This window comes from Nestor notabilis, unplaced genomic scaffold (genome assembly GCF_000696875.1).
Source record: "Nestor notabilis isolate BGI_N333 unplaced genomic scaffold, ASM69687v1 scaffold10901, whole genome shotgun sequence".
Classification (NCBI taxonomy): domain Eukaryota; kingdom Metazoa; phylum Chordata; class Aves; order Psittaciformes; family Psittacidae; genus Nestor; species Nestor notabilis.
In genome coordinates this window covers 44,768-65,611 of record NW_009913370.1, presented here as the reverse complement: position 1 = coordinate 65,611, position 20,844 = coordinate 44,768, and the positions used below count along the sequence as shown (strand labels likewise).

At 44.9% G+C, this 20,844-nt stretch overlaps 1 protein-coding gene across 1 annotated transcript in view; it reads right to left on the bottom strand.

Annotated features, from left to right (window-relative positions):
• Positions 1-20,844, bottom strand: part of FLI1 (Fli-1 proto-oncogene, ETS transcription factor) — a 33,401-nt gene continuing 12,557 nt past the window's right edge. Inside the window, exons 4-7 of the mRNA XM_010023173.1 lie at positions 16,179-16,247; positions 3,342-3,404; positions 2,048-2,095; positions 1-1,083 (exon numbers count right to left, since the gene is read on the bottom strand). Coding sequence (XP_010021475.1) covers positions 554-1,083; positions 2,048-2,095; positions 3,342-3,404; positions 16,179-16,247 — 710 coding nt within the window. The 3' untranslated portion in view covers positions 1-553. The remainder of the gene's footprint in view (positions 1,084-2,047; positions 2,096-3,341; positions 3,405-16,178; positions 16,248-20,844) is intronic.

Genomic DNA, 20,844 nt, shown 5'->3' with positions numbered 1-20,844 from the left:
ACATATATATATATGAATATATATATATATATTTAATTTCCAGTTGGGTGAACATCCTCATCTGCCTTAAAGCTAAGATTCCAGTTGCGGTCCCCTGCAGCCCAATGTCCTCCACTGAATGGTCAAGTGTCCTACCCTCTCCACAGCGAGAAAAAAACCCCATGTAGTCATCTTTTCCTACGACCCACACTTGGATCTATGTCTTGTCAAAAGCCTTTGAATCCTGAAAAACTTCTCACACCAAAAAGCTAATAATCGTTCCAGGTAATTGCAAACAATCTTCATCGTCAATTCCTACAGAGGACATAAGCATTAAAAACCAAAGAAAATGCAGAGTACTGGCCCAAAGAAGCATCCATCTCTCAGTTCAAGACACAAGAGGCAAAGTTACAAAAGTAAAAGGTTTGGTCCAGGAATAACCAATATCCAGTTTTAATTCTTCCCCAGAAAGGCCACAATTATCCATTAAGGGTCCCCCAAAAAACCATAAAAATCCCAGAAGTAAAGAAAAAGTTCAACCAGACTGATAAAGGCCACTTGAAGATAAAAGCATCTAGTAATAGCTGCCCAAGTGTGGTGATACATGGGCGTTGGGATGGCGAGGGACATTGGGATTTGGGTAAATGCTTCCTGCAGGGGAGGTCCAATAAGGTGAGGCTGCTCCAAAGAAACTGGATGATGTGACAGGCATAGAAGAGGGATGTGGGGGTACAAAGTTCACCTTCTGCTGATGGGCATGGTAAGACGGCATGTAGGAGAGATCTGATGGATACTTGTACATCGATGATTCAGTGGGATGAGGCTGAAGAGCCTGGGCAATGCCATGAAAGTCAAATTTGTAAGCATACCTTTTGCCATGCACTTTGGTCATAATGTTCTTATCATAGTAGTATCGGAGGGCTCGGCTCAGCTTGTCGTAATTCATGTTGGGCTTGCTTTTGCGTTCTCCCCAGCGCCGTGCCACTTCGTCAGGGTCCGTCATCTTGAATTCCCCATTGGTCCCTTCCCACGTGATACAGCTGGCGTTGGAACTGTCCGACAGCAACTCCAGCAGGAACTGCCACAGTTGGATCTGCCCGCTCCCTGCGAGAAGCAAGCCAAAAAGGAAAGGAAATGACACTGTGCTTCCTGCTTAAAGGCAAAGACAAAGGCAGGAAACAGAAGGACTATCTCGATCTTTACTGGGAACTGCTCCTTCAAGCCTTAGAAAGCCCTACGTACGAATGGATAAACTGTTCCCAGCAAACAAGTTAGTCAACCCTTTGTTCTGTTCGTGAGTTTGAGGTCAGATTAGATTTCATAATGGTCGCCTTTGGCCTTAAAATCTTCGGGCTATTCATAAACAGGCTTTTTCCCGAGCACACTGTTCTGCAAAATGCTTCACAGAGTAGTTAACACAGTATACTCCAGCTCTTGGTTTCTTACTGTTTTCCATGGATATTGCTTTGGATACCTCCAGTTTTCTTTCCAGTTAGTGATCTGAGTAACAGAAGACTATTTCTTCCTCAGACTAGGTGACTCCTGGTTTTATTTGGTGTGGTTATACTCACAGTGAAGAGCCATATGAGGATGCTTCCTTACCAGCATTCAACACGTACAAGTTTGTTTAGTACAAGCAAGATTTACTCCAGGTCTCACTCCCCAAAGTCAGGGATTGTTTTCTGCAGATGACATTCTAGGGACAGTTACTACATGGTGATTTTCAGAGATGTTTCGTGCCTTCCACTCAGCTATCCCATAGCAGACAGTGAAAAACTGAACTGGACTGCAAATCTGAGAGACCAGCTTTGAAGTCCCCCATAAAACTCTCCTCAGGGAACTCTAGTTTTTGGTAAGAACATTCAGGATGGTGATTTTGTCCTGACAAAGGTGATGTTGCACCACTTTCCTCATTTTTCTGTCAGGAGTTTTGCAAAAGCACTCATGAGAACACAGCTACTATGGTCAGTGGTTCTCACTGCCTACCCCAGTGGCAGAGAACAACAGCTACTCATGTAGTAGCTAATCCCTTTGATTGTGGTGGTCTGAAATGTAAAGGTGAACTTACCTGGATTGGCAAGACGGCTACTGGTGGGCCCCAGGATTTGATAGGGATCTAAAAAAACACCCAATAAAAGCTATTTTTAAAAATGATTTCTCCAAAAGAAACAACAGTTCATTATTGCTTATTCTGCAAACCAGTTCAAATGTTCATTTTCTTTCTTTACTCTTACTGCCACTCCTCCTAGGGCCTGGAACAAAACCTGATGCTGTTCCTTCTTTCTTTTTTAGCAAAAAACCACTAATTATTTATGGAATCCCAAATGGCACAGTGTTTCTGGCACTGCTTTCAGACTTGCCTTCTTTCAAAGTCTGTAATCTCTTTGGACATACCCTACACTTACGTGTCAGCTAGAAAACATGGAACGTGAAAAAAAGAAGCGTGGGATAGTAGAACAGTGACAAATCAGGAGCAAATACATTTCTGCTAATAAAAAGAGCTGGAGAGCAGACGAGATTTTCAAATTCACTTGTTAGCAGTTGAGCTTGCTGAAATGAGGGAATGCAGTGCTCACCTAACTCCCCCTTACCGAAGCAAACAGGGCATTAGACAGATGAAAGTAACAGGATTTTGATCACTGGCTCCAACAAGGCTGAGTGTTCCTTGAAAACCCCGCAATGCATTTATTAGGAATGAATTCTTCCCCTTTTTGAGGGGCCTCCTCAGCTCTAATCTCTATACTTCTCCTTTGCTCCTCTCTGGGTTTGGCGATTCGGATCTATAGCATTTGCTCGTGGATTGAATCGATGCCAAAAGAACCACCCCCTAAGAAAAAACAAGGGATAGAAAGCAGCTGTGCAAAGCAGAGAAGGTGGTATTCAGTTTTTCAAAGGCCCCTTGGGAAACCAGCAGGAAACACCACTGCTTGCTGCCCAACAGGGTTCACTTATTTGGTTTTCTTTGACGCAGGGGAAGCCCTGTTGATTCTGTTTGGAGATACTTCCACTGACCATCCCTGCAGCCGAGGTGAGGAGGTAAAGAGCAGCCACTCCACCACTGCAGCATCAAGAGCTCCGTGCCCCTGCCTGCTTCCCTACCTACAGCACAGCACAGCACATTGGGATGCTTTGAAGCTCGTGCTGGGCACTGCGTGTGGCTCAGCTGAAACAAGGATGTTTCTTTTGAATGGGGAAGGACAATGCAGGAAAATAGAAAGAGTTTGGTCGCTGTTGACTCATTGTTCTGAGACTTCCCTGTCAGGCTCTGCCGTTTGTCCTGTGCTGCTTGACACATACATTCACCCAATCTAGTACAGATCTAAGTACCCAGCAAACGCAGCAGGGACAAACCCAACACTTACCTGGCTGGGGCCGTTGCTGTTCTGTTGTCTTATTCACATTTTGTGTCCCTGCAACAGGAGGGCCTGTAAAAACAGAGGAAGATCTTACATGTAGTAGAACAGAAAAGGAGGAATGAACAGAGAAAAAGGCAAGTACAAGACAGATTGAACAGGAGCAACAGCAACTGGGATGGGAAATGTTTTTTAATCTTAAGAGCTGGTGTTTCTGAAATTGCATGACAAAATTGAGGTATTTGACTAGAAATTAAAGACTTCACTCTAAAATGAAAATATGCAGGTGAGGCAAGGAAAATAGTACGTAATCCCTTTAGTGATTTCTGTCTTTTATTTCAAGTGACCTTCCATTGAGCTTACACCCATGCTTTGAACAGAAGCTTGGCATTTTTAAATGTATAAATTCTGACCTTCTTCCATGTTGGAACTTTTTCCAATATTGTTTTGGAAACGTAAATTCTTTTTTTAATTAATTTCAATTAAAATTAATTAACTAATTAAAAGTTTTTACAAAAACTTTTGGGTTTATCAAATCAAACACTTTGTTGAAAACAACACGGCCATTTCTATAAAACCCTCCAACTTTAATGTCTGTTCCTCCTTTCATATCGTTTCTCTCTGGGATGAGCTTTTTGGGCAACGCCCGAGCCTGACATATCTGCCCATGAAGTAGAGTCATTGCACTCAGTGGAGTTTAAGGTGCAACTCATCCCATCCAAAAGGAGCCTCCCTTTCTCTCATGCCGAGGTGACAGAAGAGCACGGGCAGAAAAGGAGGCTGAGATGAACCTATTTCCAGAAAATAAACATCAACTTTAAAACCCAAAGACTTGACACGCACAATAAGGAAGCTACTTTAAGGAAAGGGAATAAAGCATCCTGTGGAGTGACATTCCGAATGCCCCTTTGCCCATGCTGCTGGGAAGGGGCGAGTGCTGCCTCGTGCCCCATTGGGCTGCAGAGCACAGCAGGGCTGCGCAGCTCCCTGCAGAAACATCCCAGGCACTTGCACATTCCTCCCGGCGCTGGGAAAGCCGCTGCAGCTTTGAAATTACAGCCTTCTAGTTATTGGCATGAAAAGGAAAACAGAGCCAGGAGAGGGAAGGGGAGGGGAAGAGAGGGAGAGAAAGAGGAGGAGGGAAGAGATGGGGGAACACAGAGCTCGTGGAATCTGCCTGGTTTTATTTTTTCTCATTTGTTTTTATCCTTTTTTTTGTTTTTTATTTTTTTACAGAAGCCACAAATCCCACTGCAAATAGATCAGCCTGAAAAACAAACCTCTATGGGACAAAGAGTGCGATGGGACATCTCTGAAGGAGGGAAACGGGCAGTCCCAGCCCTGCTGTCTCCAGAATGAGCCCTGTCCCTGCTCCCATGGCTGGGAAGGGCCTTGTAGCCAGATGCTGCTGGGGAATTTATCCCTAAGCTCAGCTGTTATAAATAAGATGCTGTTTGCATTTTCCTTGCTGGAAACCCATCATGCAAATCCCAACTTCATCTGAGTGCACACAGAGCTCAGGCTGCTGCTCTATCAGAAAGCAGGAGAGCAGGGATGAGGTCTGAAGCAACCACTGGCTTTTCCCATGTCCTCTTTGCAGTCAGTCTCTGACTTTCATTTCTCCCCTGGGATATCTTCCCAAAGTATTACAGCTGGAGATATTAGAGCAATGTTTTGGGAAATACTTGGAAACATAAGAGTTCTGCCGTGAGAGAAAGGCAAACTTCAGAAATCGCCACTGATCAAGATGCTAATACACATTTTGGTTAGCTCAGTTGGAAAGAGCTTTGCCATAAGGTAATTCTAATGGAAATGTCACTCACACGGTGATCCTGCTAAAAAGAAAGGTGGCAATTCATTTTCCAATAGAAAAATTCCTTTCCAAAAAGTAGCAGCACTTATGGAAAATTTTCCATTTTCTCTGATTCTTTTGGGTCAGATACCTGACCCAAGTGAATCCACTGCTACAAATGGGATGGCTGATCCAGATGCATCAGCATGTTTTGAGTAAACAAATAGGCCATCATCTGGATAGATGATCCTCCTCCTCCAGATGGAGAAGCTTTGTGACAGAAGAGGAGCCTGCTTTACTCAGTGTCACAGAAAGTGTGTAAAATGCATCTCCTGAGGGGTTTTTTTTAGCAGCAAGTGACATTATTACAATCAGATGTGCTGACCAGGCATGGACTGCTATGGCTGCTTGGGTGTTACAGGATCGAGGCTGGTTCTCCAGCTGCTCTAAGGTGTCCCCTTCAGGAGCCTTCTCTTCTCCAGCTGCCCCAGCCCAGCTCTCTCAGCCTGGCTCCAGAGCAGAGCTGCTCCAGCCCTCGCAGCAGCTCCATGGCCTCCTTTGGGCTTGCTCCAACAGCTCTACTTGCTGCTCACACTGCTGTGTGCAGCCCAGCACACAGTTAGGATGAGACTTCATGAGCATCATTAAATATGCTAGTTAGCAATACAGGCATAGCTATTGAATGTGTTCAATCATTTCTTTCCAACTCTTCCTTTCCCTCTCAAAAAACCAAAGTCCAGATCCACTAAGCTATTTTGGTTTTGTTTTCACATAAATCTGTGCAATGTGAAAGAACCACATCAGCCCTCCCAGCTTCCAGGCCCAGGTTCTAAAGCTGAACATGTCTAAAACAAAATGGAAAAGGCAGAGCCAGGGAACCTATCCAGAGGCTCGAGTTTCTGCAAAAACAGCATCACTCCCAGGACCTGACACCCAGTGTCTCAAAAAGATCCTATAGAATTCCAGCCAGACAGTTAGTGACAGGAGAGAGAGTCTTATCTGTCATTAAACCCACTTGGATTTTACACCAAAACTTGGAAATTCAACTAGAAGCTTCGGGCTGAGGTCTTCTTCTGGTGTAAAGCAGAAAATAGCTACAGTGAAGTTGAGGGTAAATGTATCCCAGCTAAGGATCAGGTCCCTAAGTCTGTTTTAGACTTGAAAGGCCCAGTGGAACAACAGTCCTATGACAAATGTGCATTCAATACAAAATGGAATTAAAGAGCAGAAAATAAATCATAGATGCTTTCAAGAAATGTCATTCTGCAGCTGTCTGGTTTATGTCCAGAAACTCCCCAGAATGAATGCATACTCTATTATGAGTAAGGTAAAGGATATTAATAATGCTTTGCACTTTCACAGCACCTTTCAACTAAGGATCTCACAGCTTTGCAAACATTCACACTCACAGCACGCCTGGGAAGAAGGTTAAATATCATGTTATTTATTTACATGCATAAATGCACTTTCCTCAGGCTTAATATGCCTTTCCCAGATGAAATGGCTTTCCCAGAAAGCAGACTGCTCTGGACCCCTTCTAACCCTGGTCTATGCTTTCTCACCCCAAATGTCCCTTGACTTCTACCTCTTCACCCTTTGTGCCATTTGGAAGTTCCCATCCTCTGCTGTGTAGCTCCCCTCTCAAAGCCTATTGATTCCTCTGCAATTTGATGTACATCAGAAACAATGGAATAGTAAAGCAAAACTGAGAAAAGGCTTGGAACATGGCAAAATCAGCAAGATCAGCAGCGGGCATTAAGAAGGCTGTCCTGTAAAGATCACAAGAGATGAACTAAATTATCCAAACCTCCGCAGTTTCTTCTTGTCAGACTGTCTGGTGCAACAACAGAAGGACTTGGTGTGGGGAAGGAACCAAGGAGTGAGTCCCAGCGATCCCCTGACTGAGACTGTGGGACATGGAGGAGAAGAATGGCTGCACGTTGTGATGTGGAAGTGTGGGAGGCATGGCATTGCTGTTGGGAAGATAAGGCAGGCTCCACTGAACCACCAGCCCATCTTTACGGGGACACACACACACACACCCCATCTCACAGCTTGAGTGCTACTTTGCTCCTGTTCCTCATACCTCTGGATCATATTTAGTCTAAACAGACTAACAGGCTCCAATATTGCTGGGGGCAGATGGACAGACACGCACAGACTCACTTCCCTTGGAAACCAAGCTGAAAACCCCCAAGCAGATTTCCACACCACAGCGAAGACGATCCCAGATGCTCAGCAGTCCTTTCAGCCTGAATGCAGTCCAATGAACAGGACATTAGGGAATCTGTGTTTAAGATATGATGTATTAGAGAGCAAAGCCTCTCTGATAAGCTTTAGAAAGTTCTCAAAAATTATAAATCTGAGAGCTTGGAGTGGAAGGGAGAAGCAGGGGGTGGATTTCAGCTGAACAATAGGCTCACAGTCCCTGTGCTTCCTGAGCTGCTCGGTAAGTGCTGACAGCTCCTTCATCCTGCTCTCTCCATAGAAGCTTTTTCAGTCAAACCAGATTCAGGCACTATTTTGTACTAGCAGCCTCGACAAGAAGGAGGACAATGGGCACTGGGCCGGTAATATCCTCATTTGTCAGGCCTTTTTGTTCTAGGATGGATGCAGTGGGGCTGGGTCATTTATGGACTAAATGCTTTATAGGCACCACTGGGGAATCTTGTTTGAAATGCTGCCTATGCTGGAGTAGTGCCCCTAATTACAAGCAAGGCTGGGAAGGAATAGCACAGCGTATTCATCGTATTCATGGCATCAGTGGCAGCAGCAGCAGCTCTTTTCCAGCCAGGCACTGTCTGCTTTATGAGCTGCTGGGGCTCACTGTCAAGGTGCAGAGTGACTGCTCTGAACATTAGCTCCTCTGTCAGCCTCATGGGCTGTGTCACGCTGGGTTAACACAATAGCTATAGGACTGCGTGTCCGTACTGAACAGCATCCTGAAATGTAACTCTACATGTAAAGCAGGAGCATCCAAACGCTGAGCCCAGCCCCAGCAAATGCTATCCCCATCACATTGCCTTCAGGAGGAGCCATGTCGCAGAGCTGAGCTTCATTTGAAACCTCCCAAGAAGCTTTCATACCCCATCTTCTGAAGTCAGCTTTTATAGAGGATGTTTACAAGGGCAGGGAGGGAACGGATAGGGAAAGGATGAGCCTTAAGGTCCCTTCCAACCCAATCCAATCTGGGATTCTAGGATGTCTGGAGAAACACGCATGCAGCAGACTCATGGAGGCATCTAGATTCCCTAGCACTGTAGCTGCTAAGCAATAGGAAGAGTCCCCAGTCTCTGCCTGCTGGAGCTGGTATCTCCAAAGAGATGAGACAGCCAGAGGGTGGAAAGTGGTTGGTCCTAAGTCAGGGGGACAGAGCCAGGAAGAAAATAAAGGTAAGTTTCCCAAGTCTCAGTGATTGTCTGGCTGCTCACTAACACTGCCTCCATTTCCCTTTGAAATGCATTGGCAGCCTCAGACCAAGTCTGTCTTGCTGACTCCAATGATTAATACCAACAGTAATGACTGTAGTCATTTAGCCATCACCTACTGGATTCCTTACCACAGTATCTTGGGGTGCTTTACAAAAACAAGCTTGAATGACCACAGTTCTCATGACAATAAAAAAGCCCAAACCAGAAATACAGAAGGAACTGCTCCTGAACACCCCATCTTACTTGGTTAGGGAGCACAGGCACTGTATTTCCAGACAGGACTTGTACTTCCAGATTTCAATGAAGCAAATCAGAGTTAGGGGAAAGAAAAGGCTGCCAATCTGAAGTGGGCTATGGGATCCATGGGATTCTCCATGCAGAACACAGTCTAGTTTTTGCAATGAGTCCTCCTGCTTCAGTAGGAAGAAAGGATCCTGGCTTGGTGGCTGGAATTTAAATCAGCCTCTCTAAATGGAGAAAGCAGAACCAGGTGTCCTGGGGGATCCAGACTTGTGATTAATATAAGTGGTCACTTGGGGTCTATTTTGTGGCAACTACTTTATAGGGAGAGAGAGAAAGAAGGGCATGGGACCTCGCTGCTTTCCCTCCCAGAGCGAGGTTATGTGTGGTGGCACTATTCTGGTATCCTGGAGGAGTCCCAGCGTAGGCACATGGGAACAAAAAACACTAGTGCTGCAAACCAAACATGTAAGCAAGGTCTGCCAAGCTGCTGAGCCCTCACACTCCCGTCGTTTAACCTCCTGGAGATCGCATTGAAGAGGTGGGGTTGTGTTTAAAGCCAGTTGGAGAGAAGAAACCTAGACTGTGGGTTTCTGGAGGGGCAAGGAAGCCAAAAACACCTCCAGCTCCTCCTTGAAACATTAGACGCATTGTTTTAAACGATGGCAGCAAACATTAAAGTTGTAGAGTCTGTGAGGTTCTTCCCCAGCCCACTCTGGCTCCAAGTACACATACTAAATGCTCCATACACAGAGGTAAGAGGTTTGCTTTGATGCAGTTTTCCTTAGCACAAAGCTATGAAGGCTCTGGATGCTGTCATCTGTCTGTAGGAGGTTTGACAGGCTGGAACAGGACTAGAAAGCAGAGCATGAGGAGTCCTCTGGCCTCTTCAACGAGGTGGTTCAGGCAAGTTGGCAACCAGCTTCCCATAACATTTAGCCCTATGGCACACACCCAGGCACGGGTTACATCTGTGTCCTAACTGTGTACACTGAGGCCTCAAACTCCCGCCCACAGCATCATTTGTTTTGCAGTGAATTACTTTTCAACTTACTGTTTCTGCTAATTAAAACAATTACTTAGCACACATGCCACTTGCCATGCTGTATGATGTTCACAGCCAATACTACTCTGACTGTTCTCAACTCCGCAGTGCCTTCAAGCACCAAACTCACTCATTTCTGCTCCAAGACCACAACACTACACTAAAGAATCACCAGCACAGGGATCAGATGTGGAATTAAGTAATTCTAGGTCTCTCCACTAAGAGGAAGCAACTAGCTAAGTGCAGAATTTCCAAGGAACTCCTATTTTACATTATCAGACTATTTCATTCTTTCAAAATTAACAACAAAATAATATTATCAATAATTTCTACATTGTTATTAAAGCACTTTACAGATAACTGGCACAGAGACCAAAGTCCAGGCTTGGAACAACATTGGGTTTTGACCTGAAGTCAACCCAAACCAAGTGAGAAGGGACCGACTGCTGGATTTACCTAAGAAATCCATGGCAGAGCATGGGCATGAAGAACAGGTTTCACTTGGGGAATCTCTGAACATAGCTGACAGCCCAGTTATGCGTTGCTATCCTTAGAGTAATACAGATCAGAGTGATCAAAAGCTTTCGATTTAATTCCAACACTAGATCCAGCGTTAGATTGAAGTATTGTGGCTGAAGCCACCAGGATCTGGAGTTTAGTGCATGCACAGAACTAGGATTCAGGACTTTCAAAGGGACTTATCCTGCTTACATGTAGGGAAGTCCCTTCTGCAGCAGGTCACTGGGATCTGGCTTGGGATCTGCATCCACCTCCCTTGCTAGCTTTATCCTGGCACGGTGACATGGAGGAGCTCCTACGCACTGCAACTCCAGAGCCTGGAGCTCTGCTCCCCCCTCACACAAGAGCTCTGGCCCCTGAAATCTGTTTGCTTTGAGCCACAGGCGACAGCCCCCGGTTGTGCCAGTGTGGGTAGAAAAACACCCCGAGCTGGAACTTCCTGATCCACGTCTGCATTACCCTCTGCAGCACTGACAAAGAGACATTATACAGAACCGGAGGAAGCAATGAGAATGATGTTGTTGTTGTGGCTTTTCTTAATAGCAGCACCAGAAGTCCCAACGCACAGGGCATGAAGTATGTACCCTAAGAATCCCTCCCAGAGAAGCAGTCTCTTGCCAGATCACATACATGTTAAGGCATGTAGACATGAACAGCCACGCACTGACATGTTACTGTGTAAAAATGCAGACAGACAACTGCACATTATGAAAGGCACGTTTCTGAGCACCTTTCACACACGTATCTATACACACATCCATCCAAAGCACACACAGGTTGTGCACAAACAGCACCGGACATACTTCACACCCACATCATACAGGGAGGTAAAACCATCCAGTTAATGCGCTGGCACTCAAAACCCACTCAAATTGCAGAAGTATTCCTGGAGCAAAAAGCTAGACGCAGCAATACAGGCAAAGAGAAAAGGGAAGGGAAGACACACATGCGCAGACCTCACAGTTGCATTTTGTACAGCGTTTGCCCATTTAACTCACTAGCAGGAAACAAATTTACTCTTGTCTTCGTAAACCAGGCAAAGCACTTCCAAGAACTTTTCACAGGAGGGACTGCATCCCAGCAAACATGCCACCCCCTCCTCCGTGTGCAATAACATTGCTTGCAGTGCACCCTAGGCAAAAAAATAATAGCTCTTTTGCTGGGAGAAAAGGAAGGATAATGGTTACTTAGAAAGTGCTCCAGACAAGCTGTCAGGTTGAATTCAGAGAACTGGAGTCTACTCTGGGACAGCGCTGGCTCAGGGTGATCCCTTGTGAGTTGGGTTTCCTGCCTGCTACAGCTTAAAGACAACGATTCTTTGTTCCCAGTTTTTCTGGTGAAAAAACACACGCCTGCCTCCGAAGAGGGTCAGGGAGAAAGCAGACAAAACACTAACTCTGGAATTTCAAAGGAAAACAATTAAAAAAAAAAGAAAGGGAAAAAGGAAAAATCCGAGAGTGCTTGCTACTGTCTCTCCTGAAATCATAAATCCCCGAGTTGGCCACACAGTTGAAGCACCAAAAAAGCCTCCCCTTTTTCTGCTGCGGAGCTAAAAATGGGATATTTCATCACCAGGCACACAAATATCATCGACAAATGTTTTAGCATGTACAGACGGTGCAGAGGGCACAAAGCTGAGGCTGCTTTTTCTCTGCCACCACCGAGACTGGAGGGTTTGTAACCTTTGCTGCAAACCTGAGGCCTTGCTGACACACTCGAAAGCAGGATTCGCTGGAACTGGTCAGTATTTTTCACACGACAACCTTTCAGACCTGAAAAATGGCCTTTTCAAGAGAAGCATTTTAGGCAGGAATTTGAGACTGCTTCCCTCTGGGAACCACGCTTACACGACTGCGGTGCCTGTAGTCACTTTGCCCCACTCTTTCTTCAGTCCCCCCAGATTCTTGAGCCTGTCACTCGAAATTGTCACTGAATTTGACAAGATGATGGGGTTTAAAGAGTTCACACCAATTGAAAGGAAAAGGCTGGGGAAAGAGGGAGAGAGATTGTGGCCCCGACGGCAAGAAAAGCAGCTGCACAGCCTCATGTTTTGCTTGGTACCAGGGAATCTGTGTGTGAGATCTTCGTAATGCTCCAACATCAGGAAACTTCCTCAGGGGCTCATAAGAACACAGGCACAAACCCACGGGAAACCATGCTGCGTGAGTTTCAGAGCTCCCCAATTTGTTTATCTACTTAAATTTGCTAACAACCAAAGAAAACCTAGAAGCAAACGCACCTTATACCCAAACATCCTCATTGTTCACACAAACACTTCTATAACACAAATGTAAACAGGGGATAGCCACAGACTAAATCCTTCACATTCATTTCCTACATCCATATTCATGTGCTCACATCCAAATTTCCTCCCTCTTTGAAAATGCGGGCAGCACATCAGTTTTTCCTGTGTGCTGCTTGAATTTAGGTTGGATTTATGAGACTTTGGGCTAGTGCTGGTTTACCACGCTTCTCAGCCTTAGGCTGAGCCTGGCGTAGGGAGGACAGTGCTGGAGGAGTTATGCAGACCCCAACATACTTAACAGTAAGCACTGGACTTTAAAAATGCCTTGGATTGAGGCCAGAATGCTCACAGCCATGCGGGACACAGCACTTTGGCCTCCTAAATGTTGTATGTGAATATACTTTCATTTCCCTCTGGAAACCTACTTAAATGACACCATTCTGAAAGCGAGCAATTTAAGATCCCCCTGGACTTGGGCAGATCATGTGGGCTCAGATTCTTCTCTCATGCCTCCAGTACCTACAGTAGGTCAGTCATTGCTCCAAACAGTCACGGAAAATGAAACCGACCATCTCGGCAGTAGAGCGCTGGGAGCGGGACACAAATCTTTCCATTCAGCAACAAGAGCGACCTCGTTTCATTGCCCAGAAAATGGTTCCCTGGCCAAAAAATCCTGGTGATTTTCATTAGAGCAATTTCTTTCTCAAAGGCAGCTGAAGACAATTTGTACCAATGACGCTAAATACCATACTTTGGAGTGTTTATGAGGCTGAGAAGCAAAGAAGCTCATGCAGCAAGAGTCCTTTGAACACCACAAGGTTTCTACCTACCTGATCCTTTGTGCACCAGCTGTGTAAGTTTACGGTATCTGTTTCTGCTATGAAAGCAGGGTTTTGCCACGTAGGTTCCGTTTTACAGTGTGCAGATGGAATACGTGGTCTAAAGCCTAGTGGAAGCGTATGCAAAAGCGTGCCTGGAATTTGCACAAGCAGGTTATTTGCATTAGCTGTGTGAGCTTAGAGAACGTGCAAGAAGAATTATTGGGGGAGTGAAGAAAACAGTATTTTTTGTCCTATCTCTGACATGTACTATTTCATCACCTCCTCCTGCTGCTTTGGAATCCTCAGGGGAAGGTGGTTAGAGAAAGGTTGTTTCTCCGGTTTCATTCACAGGCATAGAGAGAAGAAATATTTACAGTGGATTCAAGATGTATTAACATAAAGAAAAATGTTTCATCTTTCGAGAAGTTAGGAAGACAGAAAATACTTATTAAGAAAAAAAAAATAATCACTATTTTTAAGCTGAAATTCCTTTTCCAAAAGAATATCATCATCTTGAAACAAGCCCACTAAAAAGTCCTAAAAGGAAGCAAGGAAAATCGTGTTCCCTAACAGGCTGGACCAAGGCTGAGGAATTCTAAGTTCAGTTTTATGTCCATCACAAGTTTCTTCTGTAATATTGGACAAGACACTTCACTCTGTTCCCCCAATTCCTTATCTATCAGCCTGTCATGTTCACATGTCTCTTATCCTGTCATCTTATCTCACAAATAAGATTTGGAGCACGAATCAGTTGCGGAAGGTTGAAATGGCTTGGTTTATCCTAGAACATGAGTGAATGCAGAGGACATTTCTGCGGTGTAGGAAGAACTGGAAAAGGAATAGATGGGATTTCAACATTTCTATGCTAGTTCTTAATTTTTATTTGACTGTCCCATGGGTGTGTTTTGTCCTTTATTGACACATGATGAAAGTACCATGTAAAGTTAAAAACGCCTGGCTGACAGAAATCAAATGCAAACTGCTGTCAGCTGCACTAAGGAAACACACTTGAGGGCAGTAAAAACAGAGGGGGAGGAACGTTTTGCTTTCTCCCTGCGTGATTCTAGGCCCAACTTGCAAAGATAACGGGTGTAGGAAACACAGAGGAGTGCAATTTTACACAGAGCATTTCTCTTTAATAAAAAAAATCTCAGCTTTCTTCCCTTTATTTTTAGCAACCACCTGGCCTGAGACAGAAAGAGCAGAGTCTTGGATTTGTCTGTATGCTTGGGGGGGGGAATTGGGGAGGAACACGTGCATGTGTGTCTGCTTTATTCAAATAGAAGCAAGCCTAGCTTTTAGTAATTTTAAATAGATGACTCTTAGCGTCAAAGGAGTGAGGCACAGAAAAGCCTGAACGGCTTTGTGTCTGTAATGTACCATGTTTTAGCAACTAATGCCTGTCTCGTGAAGAGAGAACAGCATGCCAGGGAACAGACAGCTCAAGTGGATAGTTACAGGCTGGACAAAAGAAGCTGCTCTAAAAACCAGTGTTGATATTGTGCCCAGCGTGCAAGACAGATGTTGGAGATAAAACGCAGCGTGGTGCAATGAGAAAGAAGTGCTGGCTCTCTCCAGCTACTTAAATAAAAGACTTTCTGCCTTTCCTCACTACTCTTTGAAATGCAAACTCATGGCTCATCAATGAAGCCATGTTCTGGAAAGCATAGAAGTATTTATATATGAGGTGAGGAAGCTGCCTCAGCACGAGAGCAGACTGATTCTAGGTGGGTTATCTCATATGGCAGCCCTGAGATTTCCCACTTTTCCCAGAAGCTTTTCAAATGGAGGAGCTGAACACAATTCAGTGAATGAAGCCAATGTTCCTGCAGTTACCCAAAGGGAATGGAAGACCAAACTCAAGGCTCCTGGTCCTACACAGTACGTTACAGAACACAGCATTGGATTCTTGGTCTTTTACACCCTATTTGGCCTTAAGCAATTCAACAGTCCAACTGTGACTTAGTGTCTTATGTAGGTAAGGGATGTGCATCATGCCCCTCACACCAACTCTCATCATTTTATCCTGACTGAAAAAAGACTTTTTCATTAAAAATAAGGAGAAGGATTGTAGCAGCAGAGGAAAACCTGAAAATCCTGACTGAAGGATATACAAACAACTCAAAAGCCTAAAGGAGCCTCAAGTGTGAAATTAACTGTATAACTTCAGGATTTCTCAGCTCTATCTACATGATCAGAATTTCTAATAGAGTAAAAAATTGGAGCTATTTGAAAAAGACAGTCAAAATATTCCAAAATGAAAGTGTCAGAAAGATCACTTCAGTCTTCCTTGCTGGGAGAAACTGGCTGCTAGATTCATGAATGGATTTTGGAAGACCTGAGTGGCCTTTACTTCGTAATGGAATTTAGCATGAGAAAATTATATCCTTTCAACTATGAACTTAATCAGAGAGAAATAGTGTCTCAGCTTTTGCTATGTACCTGAGGTTTCAAACTGGTTCACATAAAGAACAGAAAATATGCCATCAGCTCACCAACTCAATAATAGACATGTGTGAAAGGAACAGAACTATGTTTTATGCCACAATGTTCGCTGGCCAAGCAGGGATGTGATTTTCAGCATGGACAGGGCTTCAAATTGTGAATTACTCTATTTTAACCATGCTGTGCATGCATAGCAGATCAGAACACTTTCATGCCAAGATGATACAAAAAGTCTAGTTTTAACCCAGTCAAAAACATTGTGAGAGAGAGCACAGGAAGCCAGGACATGTATATTCAAAAAGACTGACCTTCTTTGGTGGCAAGACGTGAGGAAGCTTCTGTGTGGGATGGAGTATTATAGGCGAGCAGTGAGCTACCTGTAATGAAAAGAAAAGGAGTTACTGCAGTTTGAATGCACTCTGCCAGCAGGGAACCGTGCAGGCAGGCAGAAAGTGCTATCACTAGGATCTAAAGACTAAGTTGTTCAGACAATTAGGCAAGATGGATATGAAATTCCTTTAAAAGCTTTCTAGCTGTAATGCCACACAAGTGCTAAAACAAAAGACACTTCCCTCCTTCACTGAGTGCCTTGATGTCCTCTGTTGAAAACTGATAAAGAAGGCTGAGGCTGTATAGTACATTTATACAGGTACAATATCTATCACAGCAGAGCCTCTACAAACTGTATTATAGGAAAAGGAAGAAGCTTTTCTTTCTCTGGCTGTGATAAAGAATTCTCCTGTTTGAGGAACACGCAGTAGAAGTGACATGAATTGCACTGTCAGGATCTGACCATTTTTAGAGTGTCACATGCTTGGTTTTGGGCCAACAGCTGCAAAACCCTCACTGATACTCCAGCATCTCCCATGTCTTGTGCAATTTGAAAGTAGCTTTGTTGGTTCAGAGTGGCCTTTCCATCCAGCCCCACTTGAAACAAAACTGTTCTAGAGGAGCACAAAAAAGAACCCATTGGAAGGTCTTTGTTTTGCACAGTCTGTGGTGGAAGTGTTCCTTTCTAAGCATTTTCCTTTGGTTCTCCTTCAAACTCTTTGGGAAATGGAGGAAGAGGCCCCATAAGCTCTTGGAAGCCAGCATGTAATACACATTTCATGGTTGTCTAGTTATATGTGCTTACCCTACATAATCTAGGCTCACCTTTCCTGCAGCTCTTTGGAACAGTTTCTACTGCGTCGGGCAGCAACATTCCCAACAGGGCTGAGGCTCTTCCTTGTGGGGACTGGATGTGTGAACTGGAGCAGGGTACTGCTCTTGCTGTGGGCTGGTATGAGGGAAGTGTTTTTACAGACACTTTCTGCTATTCATACCTATAGAACCCTCTACTCAGTGAGATTCTGTCCCATTTAAGGTACTCAGTCCTAAGCCACACAGAGCAAACAGCATAGACAGTATGTAATGCTGTGCTGCCCCTGAGCATCCCCAGATTCTTTGGCAGGGCTAATACCTCTTTTGCAGGTACTGTAACACTAACTGATTAGGATCCTGTGGCTGAGCTGTGCAGCCTCCACATTCCTCTAATCCACATGATCCCAAATAACACTGACCTCACTTGCCCCTCAGTAGTATTCACAGTATGTCTCGCTTTCCTGTGAGAGCTGAGGATTAGGCAGTTCACTGCCAGAAGTACTAGTCAGTTGCAGGTGCTGGATCTTACTGGCTCTGTGTTCCTATGGATTTATTTTCTTCCCCAAATGCAAACAAAGCCAAAGACGTGTGCAAGCCACCTTGTACGCAGAGGTAGAAGGTGTTGGAAAACAAAGCCTCCTCACGGGGAGGGGAGGATGGATGCTACCAGATGCTGCAAGACAGGGGATGTTTCAAAACAGCAGGATGGATAACATGGTAAACTGGGAGGTAAAGAGTTCAAAGGGATCCCAAGGGTACCTTTGGCTATGAAAGCTGCAGACAGCCAAAGTGACTGTCTTAAATAATTAGAGAGACTGGCTGGGCTTTTGCTGCTGTGGGAGGAACTAAAACAGCTTTGTCCACCTAACTCAGGTTTTCATCAGATGGTTTCTGGCTTTGGCATTTCTTTCTTGAGTATCTGTGGGGAAACTCCTGTCCACCACTCTCTGCTTTTCAGGTTATTTGAAGCAGATCCTGAACACAACGCCCAGCCTAGCTTGACCCTGCCAGACAGGGAAGTGCTGGGGAATTCAAAAACAGGGTTTTCTATGACTAAATAGGCTGCAAATGCCTTGTTGCACAGACTGGCTGAGGAGAGGGGGGTGGGGTGATGAATAGCACCGAACAAGTCGGTAGGATCAACCTATAGCTACTTTACACCAAGAAAATGCAGCCCAGGCCACTGGAAAGGGACGGCGCCTCCCCTAGTTTAATTGCTAAAAGTTCTCACCTTTGCCCGACAGTCTGAGGTTTCTGGTGGGAACACCACAGAAAAGGAAATGTGTTTCCTATTAAGGGTTTTCAATGAAGAAGGAAAAGAGAGAAAGCCAGAGACACAGATGAGGACAGAGAGAGGCCGACAGACAGACAGACAGAGGCCAGGCTGCTCCCTGCCTTACTCATTGGGCAGAGCTCTGGGGCAATGAAGTTTCGGTTTGTTCTTCTTCCCCTTACCCCTCAGTCTGAGGGTCAGTGCCACCTCAGATTAAATCAGCTCCTTCTGGAAACACTGGTATTATTAATACAGCACAAGACTATTCTCCTGTAATTAATATCAGGAATATTATATCTCACGGCTCCCCCGGACCATTTCCTTTCTTCTCTCCTTTCCTTTGCATTAATAAAAGAGGAAGATGGAAAAGGACTGAAAACAGAGCTGAAGAGTTTTTTCCCCCACAAAGGCTTCCTTTTCACAAGGCAGCTCATCCTCCCAAGATGCAGGAAGACCTTGGTTTCACAATCTTCAAGTCTATTTAATCTGGAAGTCTTTTTTAGCCTCACCTTCTGAAGGCCATGTGGCTTTCGCTCCACATCTTCTGGTAGAATCAGGGTCTGCTGCATTTAGCAGTACAGTTTTGTTTGGCATTAATATATGGCTCGAAACCACAAAGCAGTTTTCTGCTTCTCGCCACAGTCTCATTCTTTCCCCTTCAGGCTCTTTTCATTCGTACACACCACACACAACCGACCCCCCATCACTAGAATGGAAAAGGACAGGAGGTGACAGCTCAGGCTTCTTTTGATGTTCGTCCCAAACATAGCATGAAAACATTCAAATCTCCCTTCCCACTGCCCACTGGCCGGCTGGAGAGGATTCACCAGGCAGACTGTGTTTGAAAAAGACACCAGCACAGCAGTCAGTCAGTCTGGAGTCTGAAGATGCAGGGGGATGGACAAGAAGAAAAAGCCAATGTATGGCTTCACAGTTTCAGAGAAGAAACTGGAAGAAACACTTGAAGATGACTGTTTGGGAGGGTGGACAGTAAGTTCCCTGGAAAAAGAAACAATGGGGTGTGTTTTGAGATCCTCCAAAGGACAGAGCATGCTGCAGAACTGGGTTCTGCAAGCCTGAAATCTACACAACAGAGACGTCTGTATTCCCGAGTGCTTCAATAGGTCACGGAAACAGGAAACAACCGCACGATTCTGATCCAGACCTAAGTTTTGCCTGAAGACCAAAGGTGCTGTGCTATGAGTTTGGTTTAGTATTGACTGTATTAAACAGCTCGCCTGAACCTTCCATCTCCAAACCTAAACTTGAGCCTTTGTTGAGGTCTTGCAGATGTTACTGGTGTAGTTTGTCAATCTGGACTCAGACGTGCCAAAATAATGTACTTCATGGGTAGTTTTAAGAATGCTTTCACCCTGATCAGGAGTGTAAAATGCTGAAAACCTTCTGAGGAAGCTGATTTTGAGGGGGTCTCTCCTTGCCTGGCTAGCCAACAGGCTCAGAAAGTTCAGAGCAGATTTGTTTCTTGGAAAACCAACACCGAAGTTGAGGATTCACTAGTCATCACAGCTCCATCTTAACATCCTGAGAGGATGAACACCTTTCAAGACAGAGACTGGGCAGCTGGAATCCAGCCTATAGATCTGCAGCTCCCCAAAGTTCTCCTGTGTTTTCTTGCCATGATGTGTTCTCCCTACTAAGCAGGAGCAGAGCTGGACGTCTCAGAAACAACCAACCTTCCAAAAGGGGAAAACTCATGAAACAAAAAGCCCATCTCCCCATGGCACTGAGCTCAGAGGTTCGGCACTAAACATCCGCTGGAAATCAGTCTGGAAAAACAATAAGCTCCTTTCGGAGGCGTTACTCCATGAGGGAGTTAACCAGCAATCCAGAAACCAGACTGTCATTAAGGCAGCGCTGGGAACAGCTGCATGGAAAGGAATGCTCTTCAGAGGCTGCCCGACCTCCACTCAGACAGGAGCTTGCTTTAATAGCGACAGTGCTCGCATGACGTCTTACAGCAGCCCAAGGGGCTGAACGGGGAGAAATTTATAATCATAAAAGCTGGGGATAGGCCAGGACTGAATTCTCCTTTCATATGTATCCATGTAAAACTGGAATAACTGATTTGTCTGAGGCCAGCAAAGCTGCTCGGGTTTTGCACTAGCTTCATAGCACAGAAATGATAATTAGTAGGCATTGCCCTGGCAGAACATTATATTTCTATGATTATTATTCAACATGCATTGCAGCAGCGCTGAAATGATGTGACTACATTAGGGCTCCATGGTGCTAGGTCTTGAGAGACATGAGATGCAATCCCTGTCCCACACATTGGCCATCTCCACAGAGAGGATCAACAAGAAGGCAGGATCACTAGCTCCATCCTACAGAAAGTAAACACAGAGGAACTGAGGCAAAGGGTTCTTCCTCCTGATTGCAGGCATGTAAAGGCAATGTGTGAACTAGGGGACTAACATCTTGAATTTCAACGTGCCCTGTTGCTTCTTTTCTATAAAAGAAGACCAGCGAGACCAGACTTCTAATATAGGGGCTTGAGGTATAGAGAGGTAGGTAGGATCAATCAGGAATTTGCTCCT